At 32.3% G+C, this 21,158-nt stretch overlaps 1 protein-coding gene across 1 annotated transcript; it reads right to left on the bottom strand.

The window, feature by feature from the left end:
• Window positions 1-5,665: 5,665 nt before the first annotated feature.
• LOC109101133 (caytaxin-like) lies at window positions 5,666-21,158 on the bottom strand. The gene is made up of 13 exons (XM_042719079.1): window positions 20,683-21,158; window positions 19,444-19,562; window positions 16,529-16,575; window positions 15,207-15,422; window positions 14,971-15,120; window positions 13,590-13,692; window positions 12,716-12,847; window positions 12,035-12,121; window positions 11,859-11,957; window positions 10,379-10,414; window positions 9,978-10,007; window positions 7,466-7,512; window positions 5,666-6,326 (listed from the first exon to the last, which is right to left on the bottom strand). Exons 2-12 carry the CDS (start codon window positions 19,518-19,520, stop codon window positions 7,479-7,481), a joined length of 1,011 nt encoding a protein of 336 aa, XP_042575013.1. The 5' UTR covers window positions 19,521-19,562; window positions 20,683-21,158; the 3' UTR covers window positions 5,666-6,326; window positions 7,466-7,478.

The raw sequence follows: 21,158 nt of genomic DNA, 5'->3' as shown, positions 1-21,158 counted from the left end.
CACACACACACACACACACACACACACACACACACACACACACACACACACACTTACTTCTCACCCCTCCTCATCACTACATCTGATTTATTTATTTATTTACAATGTATTACTGTGCCAATTTACAGTAGAGGAATTACAAAATATTTACGAAAACACACATTTTCTGTTTTTTATTTTTTTATTTTTTTGTGTTTAGAAATCAATGCAAACTTAATCTGTTTGTATATATATATATATATATATATATATATATATATATATATATATATATATATATATATATTGACTACTGACAAACAAAATATTTACTAAATCAGTCAGAAAATAATGCATTCTACATACATTGGTTGCAAATGATGCAACTGATCAATAAATTTCATAATCAATGCTATGAATAACAGACTACAACTGCGATAAATAAGCCTCAATACTGATTAAAACTGATTTAATAGGCTACTAATTAATCTAAGACGAATCTTAATAATGAGTATTGATCATTTTATTATTGATACATCTCTGTGTCTTAATAAATAATTGTATTAAAAATTATTATTATTATATATGTAACCTGTGCTCCCATCACCATTCTTATTTTTTTTTAAATAATTTACATTTAATCATTTAACTGACACTTTTATCCAGAGTGTAACAATTAATAAAGTAGTAAAATAATAAATAATGAAATAAAGTCATTTTTATTCTAATAATAATAGTGATATCATTATTTAAAGAAATAAATGCGCTCTATGAATTTGTCCTCAAAGTTCTAGCGGTGATATGACGTACAGTATAATATGTGTTCCTGAATGCACAGGCCTATATCTTCAATACCAAAGTCTCTATGCTCATCCTCACATCATTTCTGCCCCACATTTCAGCTCGGGATCATTTTACTCTGTGAACTTCAGTCTGGCCAGAATCCCACATGTGCTTATTCATTTTCATCATCATCCAGTACAAACACAGAATGTTTGAGCCTGATGTTTAAGATAGCAGAGAGAGTGTTGACTGCAAGAACAGAGCTATTTATGACTGATCTATATTTGTTAGTATGCATTCAGTTTGGATGGTTGTTAATCATTATATTATACTAAATGGAAGTGCAGGTTTCAGAGCCAGATGATAAATGAAGACAAGACAGGTACATGGTATTTCAGGATGTTTCCTCTCATGATACTTGACCATCCTGATCAAATCGTTTCCAATTACTTGCCTCTTCTTGTTGGCATGGTGTGAGGGAACTTTTCTCCCGGACTGAGGTGAAAAGTTCCATACTTAACCAGCTCTCAGTAGACGCGGCCATAGAGCTATATTTGGCATGATGTCTATGTGTGACACGGTACAAATGCTTCTGACGCAACTCACATAAATACCAGACTATCAGTTTAATAGCAAACGACCCAATGACAATAACTCTGTTCCAAAACCTTGTTTGCTGCCTATATATATATATATATATATATATATATATATATATATATATAGATATATATATATATATATATATATATATATATATATATATCATTCATTGCATCTTAATAAAATCAATTTGAGTCCAAGTATAAATGATAATACTAACATTTCACTTCCTTGAATGACTACAAAAAGGCTTATTGCAACAGTGTTAATATTCTAATGTACTGCATTCAAGTTATGATCCTTTATCTTTCAGTCATTCATAATTATCAGTCGTCTGACATCGAGGAGATGAACTTCAAAGTTTTTATCACCTCTGTGTCATTGTTTCTGAGTATTATAAAAAAATAAATAAAAGACAAAACATTTTTGAAGCTTTGAACTTTGATTTTATGATAAAATAGATTACATGAGTCACACAAGTTTCCTTTTATGACAGTAAACGTAAAAAATTGTGTGTACTGATAATAATCACAATTTAGCAGTATTAAGAAGTTGAGTGGGTATATTTTAATATTACATTTAAACAATATTTTGTTAAATTTGTACTTTACTAGTGAAACTGAATACTTAAATTACATTTCAAAAGTAATTATTTTTTACTTCTTATTTAATTAGACTTTCAAAGAACAAAATACATATTTACAGACTTAAATATTTCTTCTTAATTACATATATTATTCATATATATTTCCTATATATAATCATCTATTTCAAAACCTAAGAAATAAATGTTTACTGTTGTTTAATTGCTTTTGAATATGGAAACTGGTTAACACTTTACAATAAGGTTCCATTTAAAAAAAAAGTTTATGAAAAAACTTCTAATTTACTAGTTTGTTTAAATTTCAACATTTAATAATACCTTATTAAAAGTAAAAGTTGTAGGCCTATCTGTTAATATTATTTAATGGAGTAACTAATGGGACTTTATTGTGAAGAGTTATGGAAACTTGTTTTGGCTACATACTTTGACTAAAAACATAGGCCTAATAAGCTAACAATTCTTTTGTTATTTACTGTGTACTTTGTCAACATAAATGCCCAAAACATAAAAAGCCAAAAGACTTTGTTTTACTAGGTCAAAGCTTTGAAAATGATCAGTTTTCCAGCGTGACTTGAGATTACAGACAGTATGAGTTGATGGAGCTCAGGCTGCATTTCTTTGTAATGTTTTGTTTCTGACATTCTGAGATCAGATGTATTAACACAAGAGTGTGTGAGTAAATGACTCATTCCTGACCCATGAACAGCTCACAGCATATGCCTGCTGGGACACGTGTCACAACAATTACTGAATTATAGACACGCTGTAACCTTTGGCCCTCTAGCGGTTTAAGAATAAAACTAAAAGTTACTCGCGGAGGAACATTGTTTAGGTCACTAAGCGAGTTGTGCTGCGGTTAAATCTAATGTTTTGAGGCACCACTGTGATAGATGATCTCTTTATCAGTGCAAATGACATCAAAACTCTACTAATAACGAAGGCTGATATCCAGGAATACATGTCTTATGAGCAAGTAAGCAGCCTATATTCCGCTGTTGTTATGACTTGTTAAAATAATGTTTCAAAAGTCTGTCAGAGCTAGATAACTGATATAGTCAAATAGTTATAGGCAAATAGAAAAAAAAGCAGTAACTGTTTTGGTATAGTTAACAAAGTAAACAATCTTTTGTCATCTATTTAATGCATAGCAATGTTGATTCATGTTTTATTACGGGTTCTGTCGCTTTTCGGTTTTGCTTGCAAACTCTTTTTGTTTCGAGGTTCAGTTGTTGTGGCTTCAAGCTACGTTAACTGTATTCAATAGTAACCTGACTTCCTTTCATTTATTAACAGATATGACATGTACATGCACAAAAGAAAGATTGAAAGTATACAGTTTCCCGGGAAATCCGTCCCGACAACTGGGAGTCATGCAACCAGAAAATGTAAAATACAAAGCCTGACAGTTAAATTTAACTTTTATTAATTGTCACATCATCAATGTTAGCAACTCATTCATTTATTGCACAAGCTATGATACAAATGATTTAGACACAGTGCGCTGTGAAACAGTCTGATAATGTACATTATACAATAATGTGGTTGAAATTATCCCTTCAAAATGCATTATGAGCACTTAAGTGCTGCTGCATGCTGATTGGTCAATCCAGTGTATCACTGCAAAATCAGCAGACCAACTATTAACCTGGAAGGATGACACTTAATTAATTTGCTTAATAAAATGGCATGTTTATTGCTGTTATTGTGAAATTAGTCACTGCTGTGTGTCGAGCTGAAAAATATTTGAGATGTAACACTTTATAGTAAGGTCTCATTAGTTAAAGTTGATGCATTTACTAACAGAGCAATTCATTTGTTACAGTATTTATTAATATTTGTTAACATTTGTTAAATACCACTGTTTGTTGTTAGTTTATGTAATTCAGTTTTAATAATGTATTAGTAAATGTTGAAATTTATGGAGGACCTTACTCGTGGGAATGAATAAATCTAAAAATAAATGAATTCATTTATTTATTTTAAATAAAAATACAGTTACAAATAAATTAAGAACATACTAAATAAAGGGGGAAAAAATTAAGGACAAATTTAATGATTTTTTTTTTTTTTAATAAAAAACAATTATTTTTGTATTAGCAAGTCAGTTATTCCTTTAGTGATTTTCCTATTATTACATTTATTCATTATTTTTTTTATTTTTGCAAGTTTGGCTCTCCATAGAAGTTAACATTAAAATTAATAAATGCTTTAGTAAATTTTATTATTAGCTCATGTTACCTGATGTAGTTAACAAATAGAACCCTACTGTAAAGTGTTACTGAGACGTTTGCTATAAGAACTCACTGTATCTGTTTATAGATACATCAGAGTACCCAAAAGGTATTATGAAGGGAGGGAAAACAAGCTCCGCCTCCTGTGATGTCATAATGGGAAGTTTGAGTGGGAAGAACATGAGTTTGTACCATGGAGCTGCATGACAGAGTCTATGGATTACTTACAGTGAATTCAGGTGACTCAGTGTGCCAAACACTACAGCTGTGTTAAGAATATCATACTACCATACTATTTCTACAGTATGCATGGAATTTTCTGCATTTACAGTACTGTATGAATACTGTATTCCACTATGTGACGCACTCAACTTGACCTTCAATTTCTAGTGTGATGAAATAAAAAGTAAATCATATCATTTGATTGAACTGCCAAAGGTTGACATTTTCAGATAAAACTGCATTAAAAAGAGATAGGTTGATTAAAACATGCAATACCATGAGGTCATTTGACAGCAGTAAGAAGCGTTTATGATTGCATACTGTTTCAATTACGGTTTAAAGTAAAAAATAAGTATGCAGTGCATACTTATTGCATTCGGGATTGCATTCGGAACACAGCCCCTGATACTTATTAAAGACATATATATTACAGTCGTAAAGTTCCAGTGAACTGCTGCCTGTGTGTCACACAGTTTGTACAGCTCACTTTATGAGAACACAGCCTTCACATTCTCTGTTCACGTGGCATACTGTACATTTAATCAGATAAGTTTAAAAGTCAACATGAAGGTCGGGCTTCTTTTTAAAAATAATTCCTGATTTGCTGTTATTGCTGTAAACTTGCATTAATGTTAACCACCGTTGAATTGCTGCATTACAGAAGTAGTTCAACCAAAAATGATCTGAAATGAGCTGAAAATGTCCTCACCCTCAGGCCATACAAGATGAGTTTTTGTCTTCATGGGAACAGATTTGGAGAAATGAAGCAGTGCATCACTTGCTCACCAATGAATCCTCAGCAGTAAATGGGTGCCGTCAGAATGAGAGTCCAAACAGCTGCTAAAAACATCATAATAATCCACAATTTTTTTTTTCCCCAAGACTTTTTTAATTTCAAACCTTTACTTCTGACTAAAATACTATAATCTACTAGTCTATAATCCATAATAACGCTTCCTCCAGTGAAAAAGTGCATCTCCTGTTGTCTCTCACATCAAAATCCACCCACATATTTGTTTAGAGCTGTTTAGGTCTGTTTTGACTTGTAAACGGTGCTTGATTTGTGCAGATTTCTCTCCTGATTCAGCCCAGAAAAACTTTTTCCACTGGAAGAAGCATTATTATGGATTATGTACTCGTATTTTGGACATATTGATTTGGTTCTTATTGCTGCTTTTGGCTTCTCAACTGTGACTGGATCAGATGTTTGCTCTCATTCTGACGGGTAAACCATTCACTGCAGAGGATCCATTGCTGAGCAAGTGATGCAATGCTACATTTCTCCAAATCTGATGAAGAGACAAACTCATCTACATCTTGGATGAAGGTGAGTTTTCAAATATCTTTAACCACTTCTAAGATTTTAGAAAAGATTAAAAGATCTACAGCAACAGCCCAAAACTATGACTAAATAATTATTTGGCGCTTGTTTGTTTTCATGGCAAATAGTCCAATGAAAGATTATGAAGGCAAACATGATTTCATGTTGACTTTAAGCCTGTAGACTGCTGCGTTATGTAACAGACTGAATGTGTTTCTCATTATGAAGCTGTTGGCAGGTGAACATGGATAAACTGCCAAGTCAAGTTAAAATCCCGCTGTTATTACACATCCCTTGTTTTACATCTGTACAACACAATGACTGTTACACAAGATGTGTAATTTGCACAGATGTTCCTCTTCTGTTAGAGAAGAGTCTGTGAGCGTTTGTTTTCTGTCTCGTTCACACTTATTCAGCTGCGGTCCGGTTGTGATCCAGGGCAAAGGTCAGTGTGTATGCACCACAAACATCATTATTGTTGTGTTTTGAGATGATGATGATTGTGTTCGTCCACATGATTGTTCTTCAAAAGAACATCTTTGGAAAATGACATGCACAGATGAATCCCTGCCTTGAGGTGTATCTGTAAATGAGAAAAATATCATTACTATATTTATCCGTCCTTTATATTTTTAGGATCATTGTGTTTTGTGGGTATCAACAGTTTTGATTTCTACTCGTGTGAATGGGCGAGTCTTATAAAATATAATCCAAATGTCTAGGCAGACTAGGCAGCTGACTTGCTGCCTCACTGCCGTATCAGGCAATGACTTTGCAGGTTTTTATTTTGCGTATAGGGAAATGATTTTGCGGATTTGTGATTTTGTGGGAGGGTACCTCATGAAACGGATTTATCTATATCAACATAGAACGAGTTTTGGTGATAACTACAGTAAATGTATATTTATTTACTACAACACTGATTTCTCGCTAGAAATAACATCAAAAGTGCAAAAGGTTAGTCAGAAATATACAATATTTACACACAAACTGATCACCAAATGCAACTTTCAGACACCATCTTTATTTTTTGCCTCAACCATCATGGAATGGAACGCACAGGATTGTGGGATATCAAAGGCAGCGAAGGATACATCTATGCTGCCTTCAAAATTCGATCCTTTTTGCTGTAGCTCACATGGTCAGTATAATGCATGTCGCGTCAAGGTGGACGTCAGTGACACCTTCGTAGGTTTCGCATGTCTTATGACTTAAATTTCAGTCTGTTCTTCACACAAAGCTATCATATGACTTCAGATGACTTGGAATAAAGCCCATCAGTCATAGTGACTACCTTTATGGGGGTTTTGTCCTTGACAGCCATTGAGAAGGAAACGGTTATGAGAAGGAGCTGTTTGAATTAAATAAAAAATAACAGCATGCAGGTTTGAGTAAATAATGACTGAACCGTAATTTTTGGGTGAACTATCCCTTTAAGCTACTCCCCAAACCGAAGTAAGACAGACACGCAGGACGATATGCTTCTGCTGGGAAATTGGCCATGTGCTGGTCAGTAGTCTGGTCAAAAATAGCAATGGTGGGCGGTAGGGTCGCTGCGGCTGCTGTTCTGACGAGAGCAGCAGATGTGTTTTATGTAACAGAGCAGAAGAGATGCAGCTCCTCTCGCCATTCAGAGACCCCAAATATGGCGTAAGGTCCAGAGGTCATTAAACCCACCCCTCTGCTGAATCTACTGTTACAGTCAGACGTTCACTCTCTTACCCAATGAGACGCGTCAGGGACAGGCCTCCGCTGCCACGGACGACGGCCTGCAAAATAATGATTTCAAAACAAACACAATCACATCCAATTTCTCTGCATTTATGTCATGCATATTAAACAATCATATCAGATTTGAACATTTGCATTCAAAATCAGCATGAAAAGTCAACACATTGACATTTAACTTCCATAATTGGTCAAATTTGGTCAAAAAGTAAAAATAAATAAATAAATAAATAAATAAATAAATAAATAATTCAAATAAATTAATAAGTTAATTCAACACTAGATTAGGTAAATAAAAATTATATAGGTTACAAGTAAATAAGTAAATAAATAAAAAAATTAAAATAAATAATGCAGTTAAACAAACAAACAAACAAATACAGATAATTAAAGAAAATTAGTAAATAAATAAAAATTAGATACATATACATAAGTAAAAAAATTAAATAAATTACCAATAAATAAAAAATACAAATAAGATTAAATAATACAAATTTGATTAAATAAGAAAATATGTAAAAAAAAAAATTAAATAATACATATATATATATATATATATACAGTACTATAAACTATGGAAGCCAATTTCTGCCATACATAATAATATATATATATATATATATATATATATATATATATATATATATATATATACTATGGAATATAATTTATATATGAAATATATATATAAGATACTTTTTACCTCACAATTCAGACTTACAATTCTGATAAAAAAATTCTATACAAAAATACATATCTCAGAATTGAGAGATATAAACTCAAAATTGCAAAATATAAACTCACAATTGTGAGAAAAAAAGCTAGAATTGTGAGATAAAAATTCAAAATTACCTTTAAAAAAAATTGTTAGATATAAACTGTGAATTCTGGAAAAAAAAAAGTCAGAATTGTGAGGGGAAAAAGTTTAAATTACCTTTTTACTTATTTATATATATTTTTTTTTATTTGTGACGAAAATGGCCTTCTATAAATAACAGTACAGTACTATAATGAGTAAAAAACACAACAACAACAACAAAAAACTTAAATAAGGATAAATATTATCTAGGTGTTTCTTATTTACATTTTTTAGAATATCCTTTATAGGATAATCATATTTGGGGAGCCATGGCAACTAGCAGACTGAAAACTCCTGGGTTAGATGATGAAAAATTATTCTATTTGACATGCGGTTGGAGTGAAGACAGTGCAAACTCCTTGATGATTTAAAAGCAATCAGAACATTGACTTGTATTAAAGAATTAAAGTGCATCAATGCTGATTGCATGTTTAATTTTTAAGTACTGAACCATGTATGTCTTCTAAAAAAATCTAAATGCATGATGTTTTCTCATTAAGCTTTCGCTGTCAATGCAGTAGCCTTTGAAATATAAGTCTGTTTGATTCACACGGCCAGATTATGTGATGGCTGCATCCCAGTCTGCATACTAACCGTCATAAATAGTATGCGAGATATGAATTAATCAAGCTGAAAATGTCAAAGGTGCTCAGCTATTTCTAAGTGATTTTTTGTGTGCATCCATAATTGCTTTCTGAAATATATTACCCATAATTCCTTTGCACTGAAAATGAGGGTTTCTGATGGTTTTCCATTTCTATTTTGTTTTTCATCTGTAAGAAGTGGCAAGAAATGTGAAGCTGCTGCATCAATAATACACAAGTCTGAACTTTAAATAATAATGAGGGATAAGGTAATTAATTTAAATTCTACCTAGTGCATGCAAATGCATACAGGATTTGACAATGGTGGTCTGTAGTATAGTAATACTACATCCAAAAGTACACTAGCGTTTTTAATGTTTTTAAAGAAGTCTATTCTGCTCATCAAGGCTGCATTTATTTAATTAAAAATACAGTAAAAACAGTAATATTGTCAAATATTATTACAATTTAAAATAACTGTTTTCCATGTGAATATATAGTAACATTTATTTTATTTCTGTGATGCGCAGCTGAATTTTCAGCATCATTACTCCAGGCTTCAGTGTCACATGATCTTCAGAAATCATCCTAAAATGCTGATTTGCTGCTCAACAAACAATTCTGATCATTATCAATATTAAAAACATCTGCGCTGCTCACATTATTAAATAAAATATTATAAAATTATACTAAATATTATGATTTAATATTAAATAATATATTTTTTCATGATTCTTTGATGAATAGAAAGTTCAAAAGAACAGCATTTATTAAAAATAGATTTTTTATTTTTTATTTTAAGTGTCTTTACCATTTTTTAAAATCAATTTAATGCATCCTTGATGAACAGAAGCATTATTTTTTTTCTTGGTATTACATTTTTCAGTATTGTATATACTATTCAATGACCAGTGAAATAAATACTTTTAGTATGCAGTATGCAAACTGAGATGTAGCCTGTGCCTCCAGACAGAAACTCTGTATGAGGTGTATGTAAGCTGTGTGTCACATACATCAAACACGGCAGGCTTCACTGTATATATATGGATGTAAATAGTTTCACCTCTCTGATGTCTTGGCCAGATGTTCAAGCCTGTGAGGATGCAATCAAAGGTATATATTAGTGCACACAAAACGGCTGACAAAACCAACTGAGATAAGTCACACTGACAACTGCATTTAATATTCTGTATATTTTATTTATTCTCTTTTTGACACCATGCCAGCATCAAGGCTATTTTCATGGTGATCTCTGAATAAATTATACAAGGTATATTCTGTATATATACTGTATATGTGTGTGTGTGTGTGTGTGTGTGTGTGTGTGTGTGTGTGTGTGTGTGTGTAATGGGCCGCACTGTAAGAGCAACTCTCCTGCTGCCTGTTTAACATTTGTATCATGTAAAGGCCAGAGTACTCAGATCATGTAACACCATACCATCCCACAACCCCCTGCGGTTTTACCTTTCTCTCTGCGCTTTGATTCGCTCCTCGTCACATCTGCAGAAAGAAGACAATGCAAACTCTGTTATTGCACTATCACGCATTACAAACACTTCAACAGAGAAATCTACGACTGTGTTCAGATCTGCCCTGATGCTCCTATTTTTACAGTATGCAGTATGTGTGCCGTGTTATTATATTATTCATATTTTAACCCTATAAATACATTTCTAATTTCTAACTTTGCAGTTAAACCTGTCGCACACCATACCTTCTGTCATCTGATTTATAGTTTTATTAAGTAAAAGCTCTTTTAGTACAGTTGTACAAACGTACTCCTTTAGCTTCATGTGTCTTTTTGTTGTCAAATCTTAAATCTTAAACGTAAGAATAACTATTATTATTTCAAGATGAACACAGACTGGACTGAAGCAGCTTCACTTTCCTTGATTGTCCATAAAATCGTGTTCAAATGTGAGTCTCAAATCTGATCATCACTGGGCTTTTGAGGAACATTTGTTCATTGCATTGCATTGCATTGTATGTTTGGATCACGTAAGTCTCATCTTACTAAGACACAGTATTGGCAGTCACAGATATAGAATGACGACTGATATTTGTATTATTTTATGTCAGTATCTGCTATATCTCTCTGTTATCTCATTGATTTACATTTACAATTAGCATCAGAATTTCATCACTTCCATATAAATATCAGTATCTGCACCAAACAGCATATATTCCCTGAATAAAACTGATTTTATTTCATTTTCGATTTATATGATTATATAAAAATATGATTTATTTTATCATGATGTATCAAATAAACTTTTCCATTAAAAAAAGTTATTTTTCAGACCATTACTTCATGTCTCAGGCTTTACAGGGTTAAATATGCAACATAGTGATACCATGTTAATGTGAAATGTGACCCTGGAGCACAAAAGCAGTGTTAAGTCTCTGGGGTATATTTGTAGCAATAGCCAAAAATACATTGTATGGGTCAAAATTATACATTTTTCTTTTATGCCAAAAATAATTGGGATATTAAGTAAAGATCATGTTCCATGAAGATATTTTGCAAATTTCCTACTGTAAATATATTCAAACTTAATTTTTGATTAGTAATATGCATTGCTAAGAACTTCATTTGGACAACTTTAAAGGTGATTTTCTCAATATATTGTTTTTTTTTTTTTTTTTTTTTTTTTTTTTTTTTGCACCCTCAGATTTCAGATTTTCAAATAGTTGTATCTCAGCCAAATATTGTTCTATCATAACAAACCATACATCAATGGAAAGCCTATTTAATCATCTTTCATGGATGGATGAATCTCAATTTCAAAAAAATTACCCTTATGATTGGTTTAGTGGTCCAGGGTCACAAATGTCAATTTCTGCACACAGCTTTAACCAAACTCAGTCCTGCCCTGGTGTGTTTTAGTTTGCATTCTCTCATAAGACATCCGTGTGTCTCCTCCTGCTGGAGGAGGGCACTTACTGCAGCACACACTCGGGAATCTGCACATGCTCCATGGGGACTATCTGAGCCAGTTCCTCCAGACTCTGGACGTACCGGATCTTTTCCATGAATTTCACACTGCAGAAGAATTCAAGTGTATTAAAACACATTCTACAAACTGTTGCGGGTGTTTGTGATGTTCAGTGTTTCCTGACCTGATGAAGGGCCGTGAGATGGCCAGAACTGTCCGGATGAACCAGGAGGGATGCGCGATGATCAGACATTTGAGATTCTTTCTTAACCTGGATGTTAATGGAATAAAATGAACAGAATTCATATGAAATCCCACACCACAAATCGGTCCTAACTAGCATCAGTGTCCCGTCTCACAAAGGATTTTTTTTCTTCATATGTGACCCTGGACCACAAAACCAGTCATAAGAGTCAATTTTTTGAAATTGAGATTTATACATAAGTAAATAAGCTCAAAACAATAAGCTTTCCATTGATGTATGGTTTGTTAGGAGGACAATATTAGTCTGAGATACAACTATTTGAAAATCTGGAATCTGAGGGTGCAAAAAAAATCTAAATATTGAGAAAATCATCTTTAAAGTTGTCCAAATGAAGTTCTTAGCAATGCATATTACTAATCAAATATTAAGTTTTGATACATTTATGTTAGGAAATTTACTAAATATCTTCATGGAACATGATATTTACTTAATATCCTAATGATTTTTGGCATAAAAGAAAAATCAATAATTTTGAACCATACAATGTTTTTTTTGGCTATTGCTACAAATATACCCCAGAGACTTAAGACTGCTTTTGTGCTGCAGGGTCCACAGACGGGTTCTCATATATGTTTAATTAAATGATTAGCTGAGCTGTACCGTCTTTCGATCATCTGGTAGCATCTCTTGAGCCAGCTGATGCCCGGCATCCTTCTGCGCGGCGTGGCTCCGTTCAGATAGATGATCATGTAGTCTTCAGCTACCAGCAGCTCTAAACTACTGATCACATACCTGTAGAGACAATTCAATAAAGCATTCAGATAAAACTTCAGGAAATATCCATAGTGTATCTGCCTTTGTCTGTTGTAAAAATCCGTTCAAAAGCCTCTTTTGCTCACCAAGGCTGCATTTATTTGACAAAAAATACAGTAAAAATAGCAATATTCTGAAATATATTTACAATTTAATATAATTGTTTATCATTTGAATTTCTGTTAAAGTGTAATTTATTTCTGTGATGCACAGCTGTATTTTCAGCATCATTACTCCCGTCTTCAGTGTCACATGATCTTCAGAAATCATTCTAATATACTGATTTGCTGATAGAGAAACATTTATTATTATTATCAGTGTTGAAAACAGTTGCTCTGCACAATATTTCTGTGGAAACAGATACATTTTATTTTTCAGGATTCTTTTGCTAAATCTTAAGTTATATAAAAGAACAGTATTTATTTGAAATAGAAATCTTTTATAACATTGCACATGTGTTTACCGTCACTTTTGATCAATTTAATGCATCCTTTTTTGAAAAAAAGTATTAATTTCTACTTACTTTTGAATGGTAGAGTTTGGGTTATTATAGTTATCTAAAATTAAAACTGAAACTACTTAAAAAAGAAAATAAACTTACTGAAATAAAATACAAAAGAAACGTTTATATGAGCTACATGCCATGGCAACATTTCTCATTTTAATTTAGTTTAACATAATGTACTAAGACAACTAAAACAAATGTGCATTTGTGTCTTACAGGAAGAGGTTCTCCATGATGTAACTGTAGTCTGCGCAGCCGCTGTCGGGCAGATAGCAGGCAGCAAACACGATGATGGCGTTCAGTCCTTCCCCGTAATAACCTGTGAACAGAAACAGGAACAGACAGAGTGTTTAGAGTCAAGGTCAGCAGTTTCTACATCCACTGATCCCTCTGTATTTCCCCTTGAGTCCACATGCAATGTGCTAACAAACAAGAAACATTCAGCATTTAGGTTTCATATCTATTTTCCATCCTTTACAATTAAACAAGCTGTTTTTTTGCTACTGTACATTAAGATATAAATGACCTTGTTGTGATAATATTATGTTTTTGTATGTAAAGTGTGTGATGAGTTACACAACAAAGTTTTATTTAGTGTAAAGGGATTTGTTCAAATTAGAGTTATTATTAGTTAAAACAAAAGCTAAAACCATTTATAAAAGAAATCGAATAAAATAAACTTAAACTTATTATATTTAAATATGTTCACAAGGCAAAAATTCTCATTTTAATTAATTTAGTTAAGCTAAAACCAAAATAACTAAAACTGAAATAAAAATCTATAAAACTATGTAGACATAAAAGAAAAAATTATAAAAATGACTAAAACTTTAGGTAAAATAAAATGAAAACAGAAAATATAAAAACAAAAGCTAATTCAAAATATGAATAAAAATATAATAGCATTTTAATGATAATAAAATAATAGGTTTAAATCCCTTAAACTAGGAAACAGCATCAATAATCAGTAATAAGTTATTTATTTCATTTAGTTAACTTAATTATATACAGTAGGTAGTCAACCAAAATACCTATAACCACCGTGTGTACATTATATATATATTTACATTACATTTACATTTAGTCATTTAGCAGATGCTATTTTATCCAAAGAACTTAAAAGAAAAAAATTGTTTTTGTCAGTTTTAAGATTCTGCAAGGGGTTCCAAAATTTTCGCATGCCACTGTATAAAGGCATTTATGTATACCCTGCAGCACAAAAGCAGTCATAAGCAGCACAGGTATATTTGTAGCAATAGCCAACAATACATTGTATGGATCAAAATTATAAATTTTTCTGTTATGCCAAAAATCATTAGGATATTAAGATCATGTTCCATGAAGATATTTTGTAAATTTCCTACCATAAATATGTCAAAAAGAACTTTTTGATTAGTAATATGCATTGCTAAGAACAACTTTAAATCAAATATTTTCAAATAGTTTTATATCAGCCAAATATTGTCCTATCCTAACAAACCATACATCAATGGAAAGCTGATTTAAACCCTTATGACTGGTTTTGTGGTCCAGAGTCACATATAGAAGAGAAAGTTCTATTCGTGTCATGAAATGTGAAGTGATATGGTCGACTGACCTCCATGCGTGACGACGCGCAGGTACGGCCTGATGACCTGCATGTCTATCCTGTGCTCCTGATCTCCGATGATCACCGTCCTCCACAGACGGCCCGCGCCGTCGCCCTCCTCGCCCCCCGGACCCTTCGCACTGGCCACCGGAGTGTCGTCTGAAAAACAACACAGTCTGCTTTTAATCTGCAGACCAGACTCCTTCTGCAACGTAAAGCCTCACGACCTTTGACCTCTGGCTGACCTTCCCATTCCAGCTCGTTGGTGTTGTTGAGGGAGCCGAGCGAGTCGTCGTCAGGCGTATCGATGTCGTCCACGTTTATGTCCAGGTCGTCTGGGGTTTCCAGGACGTCGTCAGAAAGCAGCGAACCCTCGCTTTTATCCAGCGACAGGTTGATGTCCGGAGCGATCAGCGTGCGGCGCTTCTGTCGAACCGAATCCGTGTGATCCGCCGTCAGAGCTGAAATCACACGTTTATAAAAGAAACATTTATAAAAAGAAGCTGTCAGACGTCTAAAAGAAACCCTCACGCTTTCTGACAACTTCAGTATCAACTTGACAAAATTCCTTCAAACATTCAGTATCAACTTGACAAAATTCCTTCAAACAGTCTTTTCCCTTATAGTATTCATTCTTCCTGTCAGTTAGTTTAGTTTCAGTTTAGTTTAGCTCACGCTTTCTGACAACTTCAGTATCAACTTGACAAAATTCCTTCAAACAGTCTTTTCCATCTTCATTTAAATGTAAGTTTAGTTTTTTTTGTTTTTATTATTGTTTTTTGTTATTTTTTTCTGTTTTTTTTTTTTTATTTTTATTCAGAGACATATTTCAGTTTAATGAAAATGATGTTACGATTATGAAATTTATTTTGAAATGTTATGATTATGATTTGTAATGAAATTTTATTGAAAAAATGTTGCTCTGGCAACTAATTGAAATAAAATACGCTGAAGTTTTTAAATATTTTATTTTATTTCTATTAATGTTTATTTATTAACTAATAATTATTATTTTTTTAAATATACAATAATAATTTTAATAAGTATATAAGAAGCATTTATACTTTTAGTAACTTTGTTTTTGTCAGTTTTTAAGTTTGTTTTGATTAATATAAAGTAATAATAATAATTTAATAATATTTAAAGTTTAAATAATTTTGTTTTTGTCCGTTTTTTTATTTGTTTCCCTCTATATATTTGTTTATTCATTTATATGTTAACTGATAATACTTTCAAAAATAGATAAATACAATAATAAAATTTTATAGATACATTTTATAAATACAATTTTATAGTTTTGATAAATATAAAATAATAATAATAATTTTAAAATATTTAGACTTTAAATAATTTTTTTTTTATTATTTGTTTCCCTCTATATATTTGTATCTTCATTTATACGTTAACTGATAATACTTTCCAAAATAGAAAATACATATAATAATTATTTAATAATTAAATATAAAATTATTTATAAATGTATTTTGAGTTTTAATCAATGGTAACAACACTGCAGTGCAGTTTTCAACTTCTTCAGCTAATAAAAGATGAATTTATATAAACGTACCAGTGTTGTCAGTGAGTCCGTCTAAATCACCGTCTTCAGGAAGAGGCCTGGAAATCAACACAGAGAAATTCTACAGAAGACCACAACACCAAAACACACACAACTGCACATTCCTTAATCATTACAGAGCCACTTCTTCAATGCACAATAATGACGCACCACACCACACTTTCATTTATTCAACCACAGTAATAACTGGCCTTAACTGGGTGCTGAGTTATTTAATGCATTGTTGTTTTTTTTGCTAGTGTTGCTAGGTTATTAATGGTGGTTGCTAGGGTGTTTGAGGTGGTTTTTAAGTGGTTGCTTATACTAGTCAAGTGAAAAGAGTCATGCATCCTCAAGTGTCTGTGAGAAATATATCAGTTTTACCACAGAACAGGGACAGTCAACAAACTACCCTACAGCAAATCAACGCAATGCTTCATTAAAGTGGGTTTGGCTCACACACAGAGGTCAGAGGTAAAGCACACACATAAATTATGCTGTTGAGCCATGAACAATAGCGGCTTCTAAACAACATGTTCCAGCAAGAGCGAAGGACACATTTAACCCATCATTCTCTGACATTATGATCAGCAGTGTTTGTGTATCTCATGCTGACTACAGTCAGTAATTACCCAGCAGTCTGTGCGCTGTCAGGGGACTCGCTAGTTAATAAGAGAGCGCAGTGCAATAATGAGCATTACAGAACTCAGTTCAGTGATAGGATGCTTATCTGTGTAAACCATTCCCATGAAGTTAGTTTTAATGTGTGACTCTGATATAAAAGGTACCATTTTTTTGCACATGCACCATTGTAGTATATTGTTTCAAATATCTTTATATATGGTATAATAAAATGGTAATCTATCAGTGCACTAAAAGCTAAAATAAAAGCATGCAGTTGTTACTTTAAGGATCTTAAAAAAAATATATATTTTTTTATAATATAATGTAGTCAGACTTAAATTGTTAAATATTATATTGCACAAAATATTACTACATGCAGCATTTATTTAAATATTATTACTGATATATATATATATATATGTTTATATATATATATATATATATATATATATATATATATATATATATAAGACATACATACACTCTATTAATATTCTTTATTAATATCATAAACAAATATATTAATAAAACCAGTTACTACAATTATTTAAAAAAAAATGTTTTGGTTAATATTATTTAATACATATTAATACAAGTTCCATAAAACAGTTACCATGTAAAAGATTTATTTAAATAATAAAAATTAATTAATACAAATGATAATAATAAATAATAAGTAAAAATAACAATTAATCAAATGATTTAAATAAATAAAAAAACAGTTACTGCGTGAAGCATTTATAGATTATTTGACAACATACTTTTTTTACAGTGTAGTACATAAAAATTATGATATTACCACAGGAAATAATCACTGTGCTGTGGTGAATTAGTATTATTATTTCACCAGAAATTGTGAGTAAAAGCTTTTAATGCAGATTTTTCAGAGTGAAAGTTCCATACAGCACATGATAATTAAAAACCTAATTCAGCAAGATTTTGTTCAGCGAGAGTTCATGTGATAATGTACACTAGTGCAGAATCAATTATTCATCACTCTGTGTCTCTTACTAGCCCCATTGTCATGGCAACACTGATGACCTCATATTTGCCCATAAATGGCAAAGCGTTATGATGTAAGGCTGTGCTCTTTATGTTTTCATGTACTGTATGTTGACCCACATGCTGCTTCTGGACTGTTTATACCACGATTCACCTTCATTTCTCCCTCACGTGCAGCTAGATAACACATCCTCAGCTCCACTCGCTCCGAGCTCTAATACTGATCTGACATTATCGATCAGAAATCAAAGACGTCTGTGCTGTGGATGAAAATAACTCACCAACAAGCCCCATGGGTGCTGTACATGTGCATATGTTTACAGTACATGCCTGGTGTCATATAGCCAAGGCACAAATCTACTTATTAGCAAGTAAAAATCAATCAATATACAGATCAATAGCAGTACTGATTGTGTATACTACCAGTCAAAAGTTAAATAAATTGCTTTTTGAAAGAGTCTCTTCTGCTCACCAAAGCTGCATTTATGTAATTAAAAATACAGTAAAAACAGTAAAAATGTGAAATATTATTCTAATTTAAAATAGCTGTTTTCTATATGAATACCAGTTAAAATGTAATTTATTTCTGTGATGCGCAGCTGTATTTTCAGCATCATTACTGCAGTCTTCAGTGTCACATGATCTTCAGAAATCATTCTAATATGAAGATCTGCTGCTCAAGACACATTTCTGATTATTATCAATGTTGAGAACAGTTGTGCTGCTTCATATTTTTGTGGAAACTTTGATACGTTTTATTTTTTCAGGATTCACAGATGAATAGAAAGTTTTGAAACAAATCTTTTGTAACATTCTAAATGTCTTTACTGTCACTGTTGGTCAATTTAATGCATCCTTGCTGAATAAAAGTATTCATTTCTGTAACAAATAAAAAAATATGGCCCAAGTAGTCACAATTTCCACAAAATATGAAGCATCACTGTTTTCAACATTGATAATAATCAGAAATGTTTCAGCATTACAGTAGCAAACAGTCAAAAGTCAGATCTCAATATGATTATGACATTAAATGTAGCACTAAATTATGTCAAAAAGTATGCAAAAATGCTACAATTTCAACCTCTCTATGTTGCATTTGAAGTCGAGCACAATGCATTGTGGGATACAGTATCTCATGCACTGCAAACTGCACATTTGGCGAATGTTGAAGGTCATATTCTGTGCATATAGAAGATTCACATACTGTAGTATGCTGAAACAGTGTGGTAGTATGTTATTCTGAGCACTGAATCAGTGTTTATTTCTCGGTCTCAATCAGTTGACGGTCAGTCAGGTCTTACCGCGGGAAATCGTCATCTTGCCACTCATCTTTCACCTCCATGTTCTCCATGCGTAAAGTGGCTTCAGTGGTTCCCATCCTCTGCTCCCGATCACACAAGATCAGCACATTTACAAGTGCCTATATAGACAAAAATACGTTATTCTCTAAATTATTTCTCTTCAATGAGGTAATGATGTACGTCACTCTCCTCAACAAGTCACATGATTTGAGGAATGAATGTGGGATGAGTTCCATGCCGAAGCTTCATTTTTAGATTGAAGGAGTTTGAGCTTTGTGTAATTAAGATGTTGTGTTTATTGTTGCATCACTCTTCCTGAATATCAAATCACTCCCAAATCACAATGACTTCAAAATTGACTTTCTATTTCCATAATACGTTTCTTATTTTCATTTATCTTAAATACTAATAAATAAATAAATAAATAAATAATTCAAACTTACACAAAAATAAAATATTTATTCTGTAGACATAAAAAATAAATACTACAATAAATACAATATATAATAAATAATAAAAAATAAATAAAAACAATAAATAATTAAAATAACAAAAACATACAACAAAATTACTAAAAAAGCAGATGCCAAAGCAACATTTCCTATTTTGATTTAGTTTAAACTGATTTACTAAAATAACTAAAATGTATAAAAAAACTATACAGACATATTTTTAAAAAATTACAAAAACAACAAAATTACTACAACTTTAACTAAAATTAAAAATGGGAAAAACAAAAATAAAAACTAATTAAAAATATTTAAAAAAAATGTAACTTTTTCCATTTTCATTTAGTTGAAATGGATGCACTAAAATAACTAAAACCTAACAAATAATGACAACTATATAGACATAACAAAAAAAAACTAATAAAAATCACAGCAAAACTTTAGAAAAAAATTTAAATGGAAATGGAAAATACAAAAAAACAAAAAAAAAAAAACAAACAAACAAAAAAACAAAGGGAAGCTAAAAGTATCTCAGTAATACAAAAACAACGGTGCATCAAAGGATATACATACACAGACTTATATATATTAGTAATCTTTTATTAAATTGTATTAACCTGCTGCAGATGTGAAACACTCATTTTGGTTACTTATTTAACCCTCCATCAAACTCCCTTCAGAATCAATTCCACATGGAAAAATCTAGATTTGTCTCCCCGAACGTCCCGTTTACTCAGAAATACATCACTCTGTGGAATTAAAGTGGGTGCTCATGAGGTCAAACACTCACAACAGAAGGAGCTTCTCTCGGCAGGCGTTGGTTTCTCTCTCTGTGTGTGTTTCACCTTCAGGCCTGTTGATTTCTCAGCTCTCCACTGAATCCATCAGATCTGACTCTCTGTCTGTCTGTCGGGTGAAGCCCGTCCCGTCTGTGGATCCTCAGACAAAGAGGGGCGTCTCAGGATCTGTGCATGGCCATCTTCATCCAGACACAACAACACACAGACTCCTTTCGAGCAGCTATAAGATGTGTTTGATAATTCATGCAGCTCCAGATCACGTCACATCACCAGGCGTTCTGTCCTTCTCTCTTTTATATGGTGCATTTATTTCCCTCCTTTACGAAAGGCAAAGCTTTCCCAACCTTGCTGTATCTGGAACAAGCTGCAAAAGATGGAGGTCTCCTCACTGTTCCCTAGCAACTGCATCCCTGTCTCTGCACCCCGGCACAATCTCTCCTCTGTACCTTCCTCTCTCTCTCTCTCT

The sequence above is a fragment of the Cyprinus carpio genome, chromosome B2 (genome assembly GCF_018340385.1).
Source record: "Cyprinus carpio isolate SPL01 chromosome B2, ASM1834038v1, whole genome shotgun sequence".
Classification (NCBI taxonomy): Eukaryota; Metazoa; Chordata; class Actinopteri; order Cypriniformes; family Cyprinidae; genus Cyprinus; species Cyprinus carpio.
The sequence above is the reverse complement of the archived record's forward strand: the minus strand, read 5'-3'. Positions and strand labels throughout refer to the sequence as shown.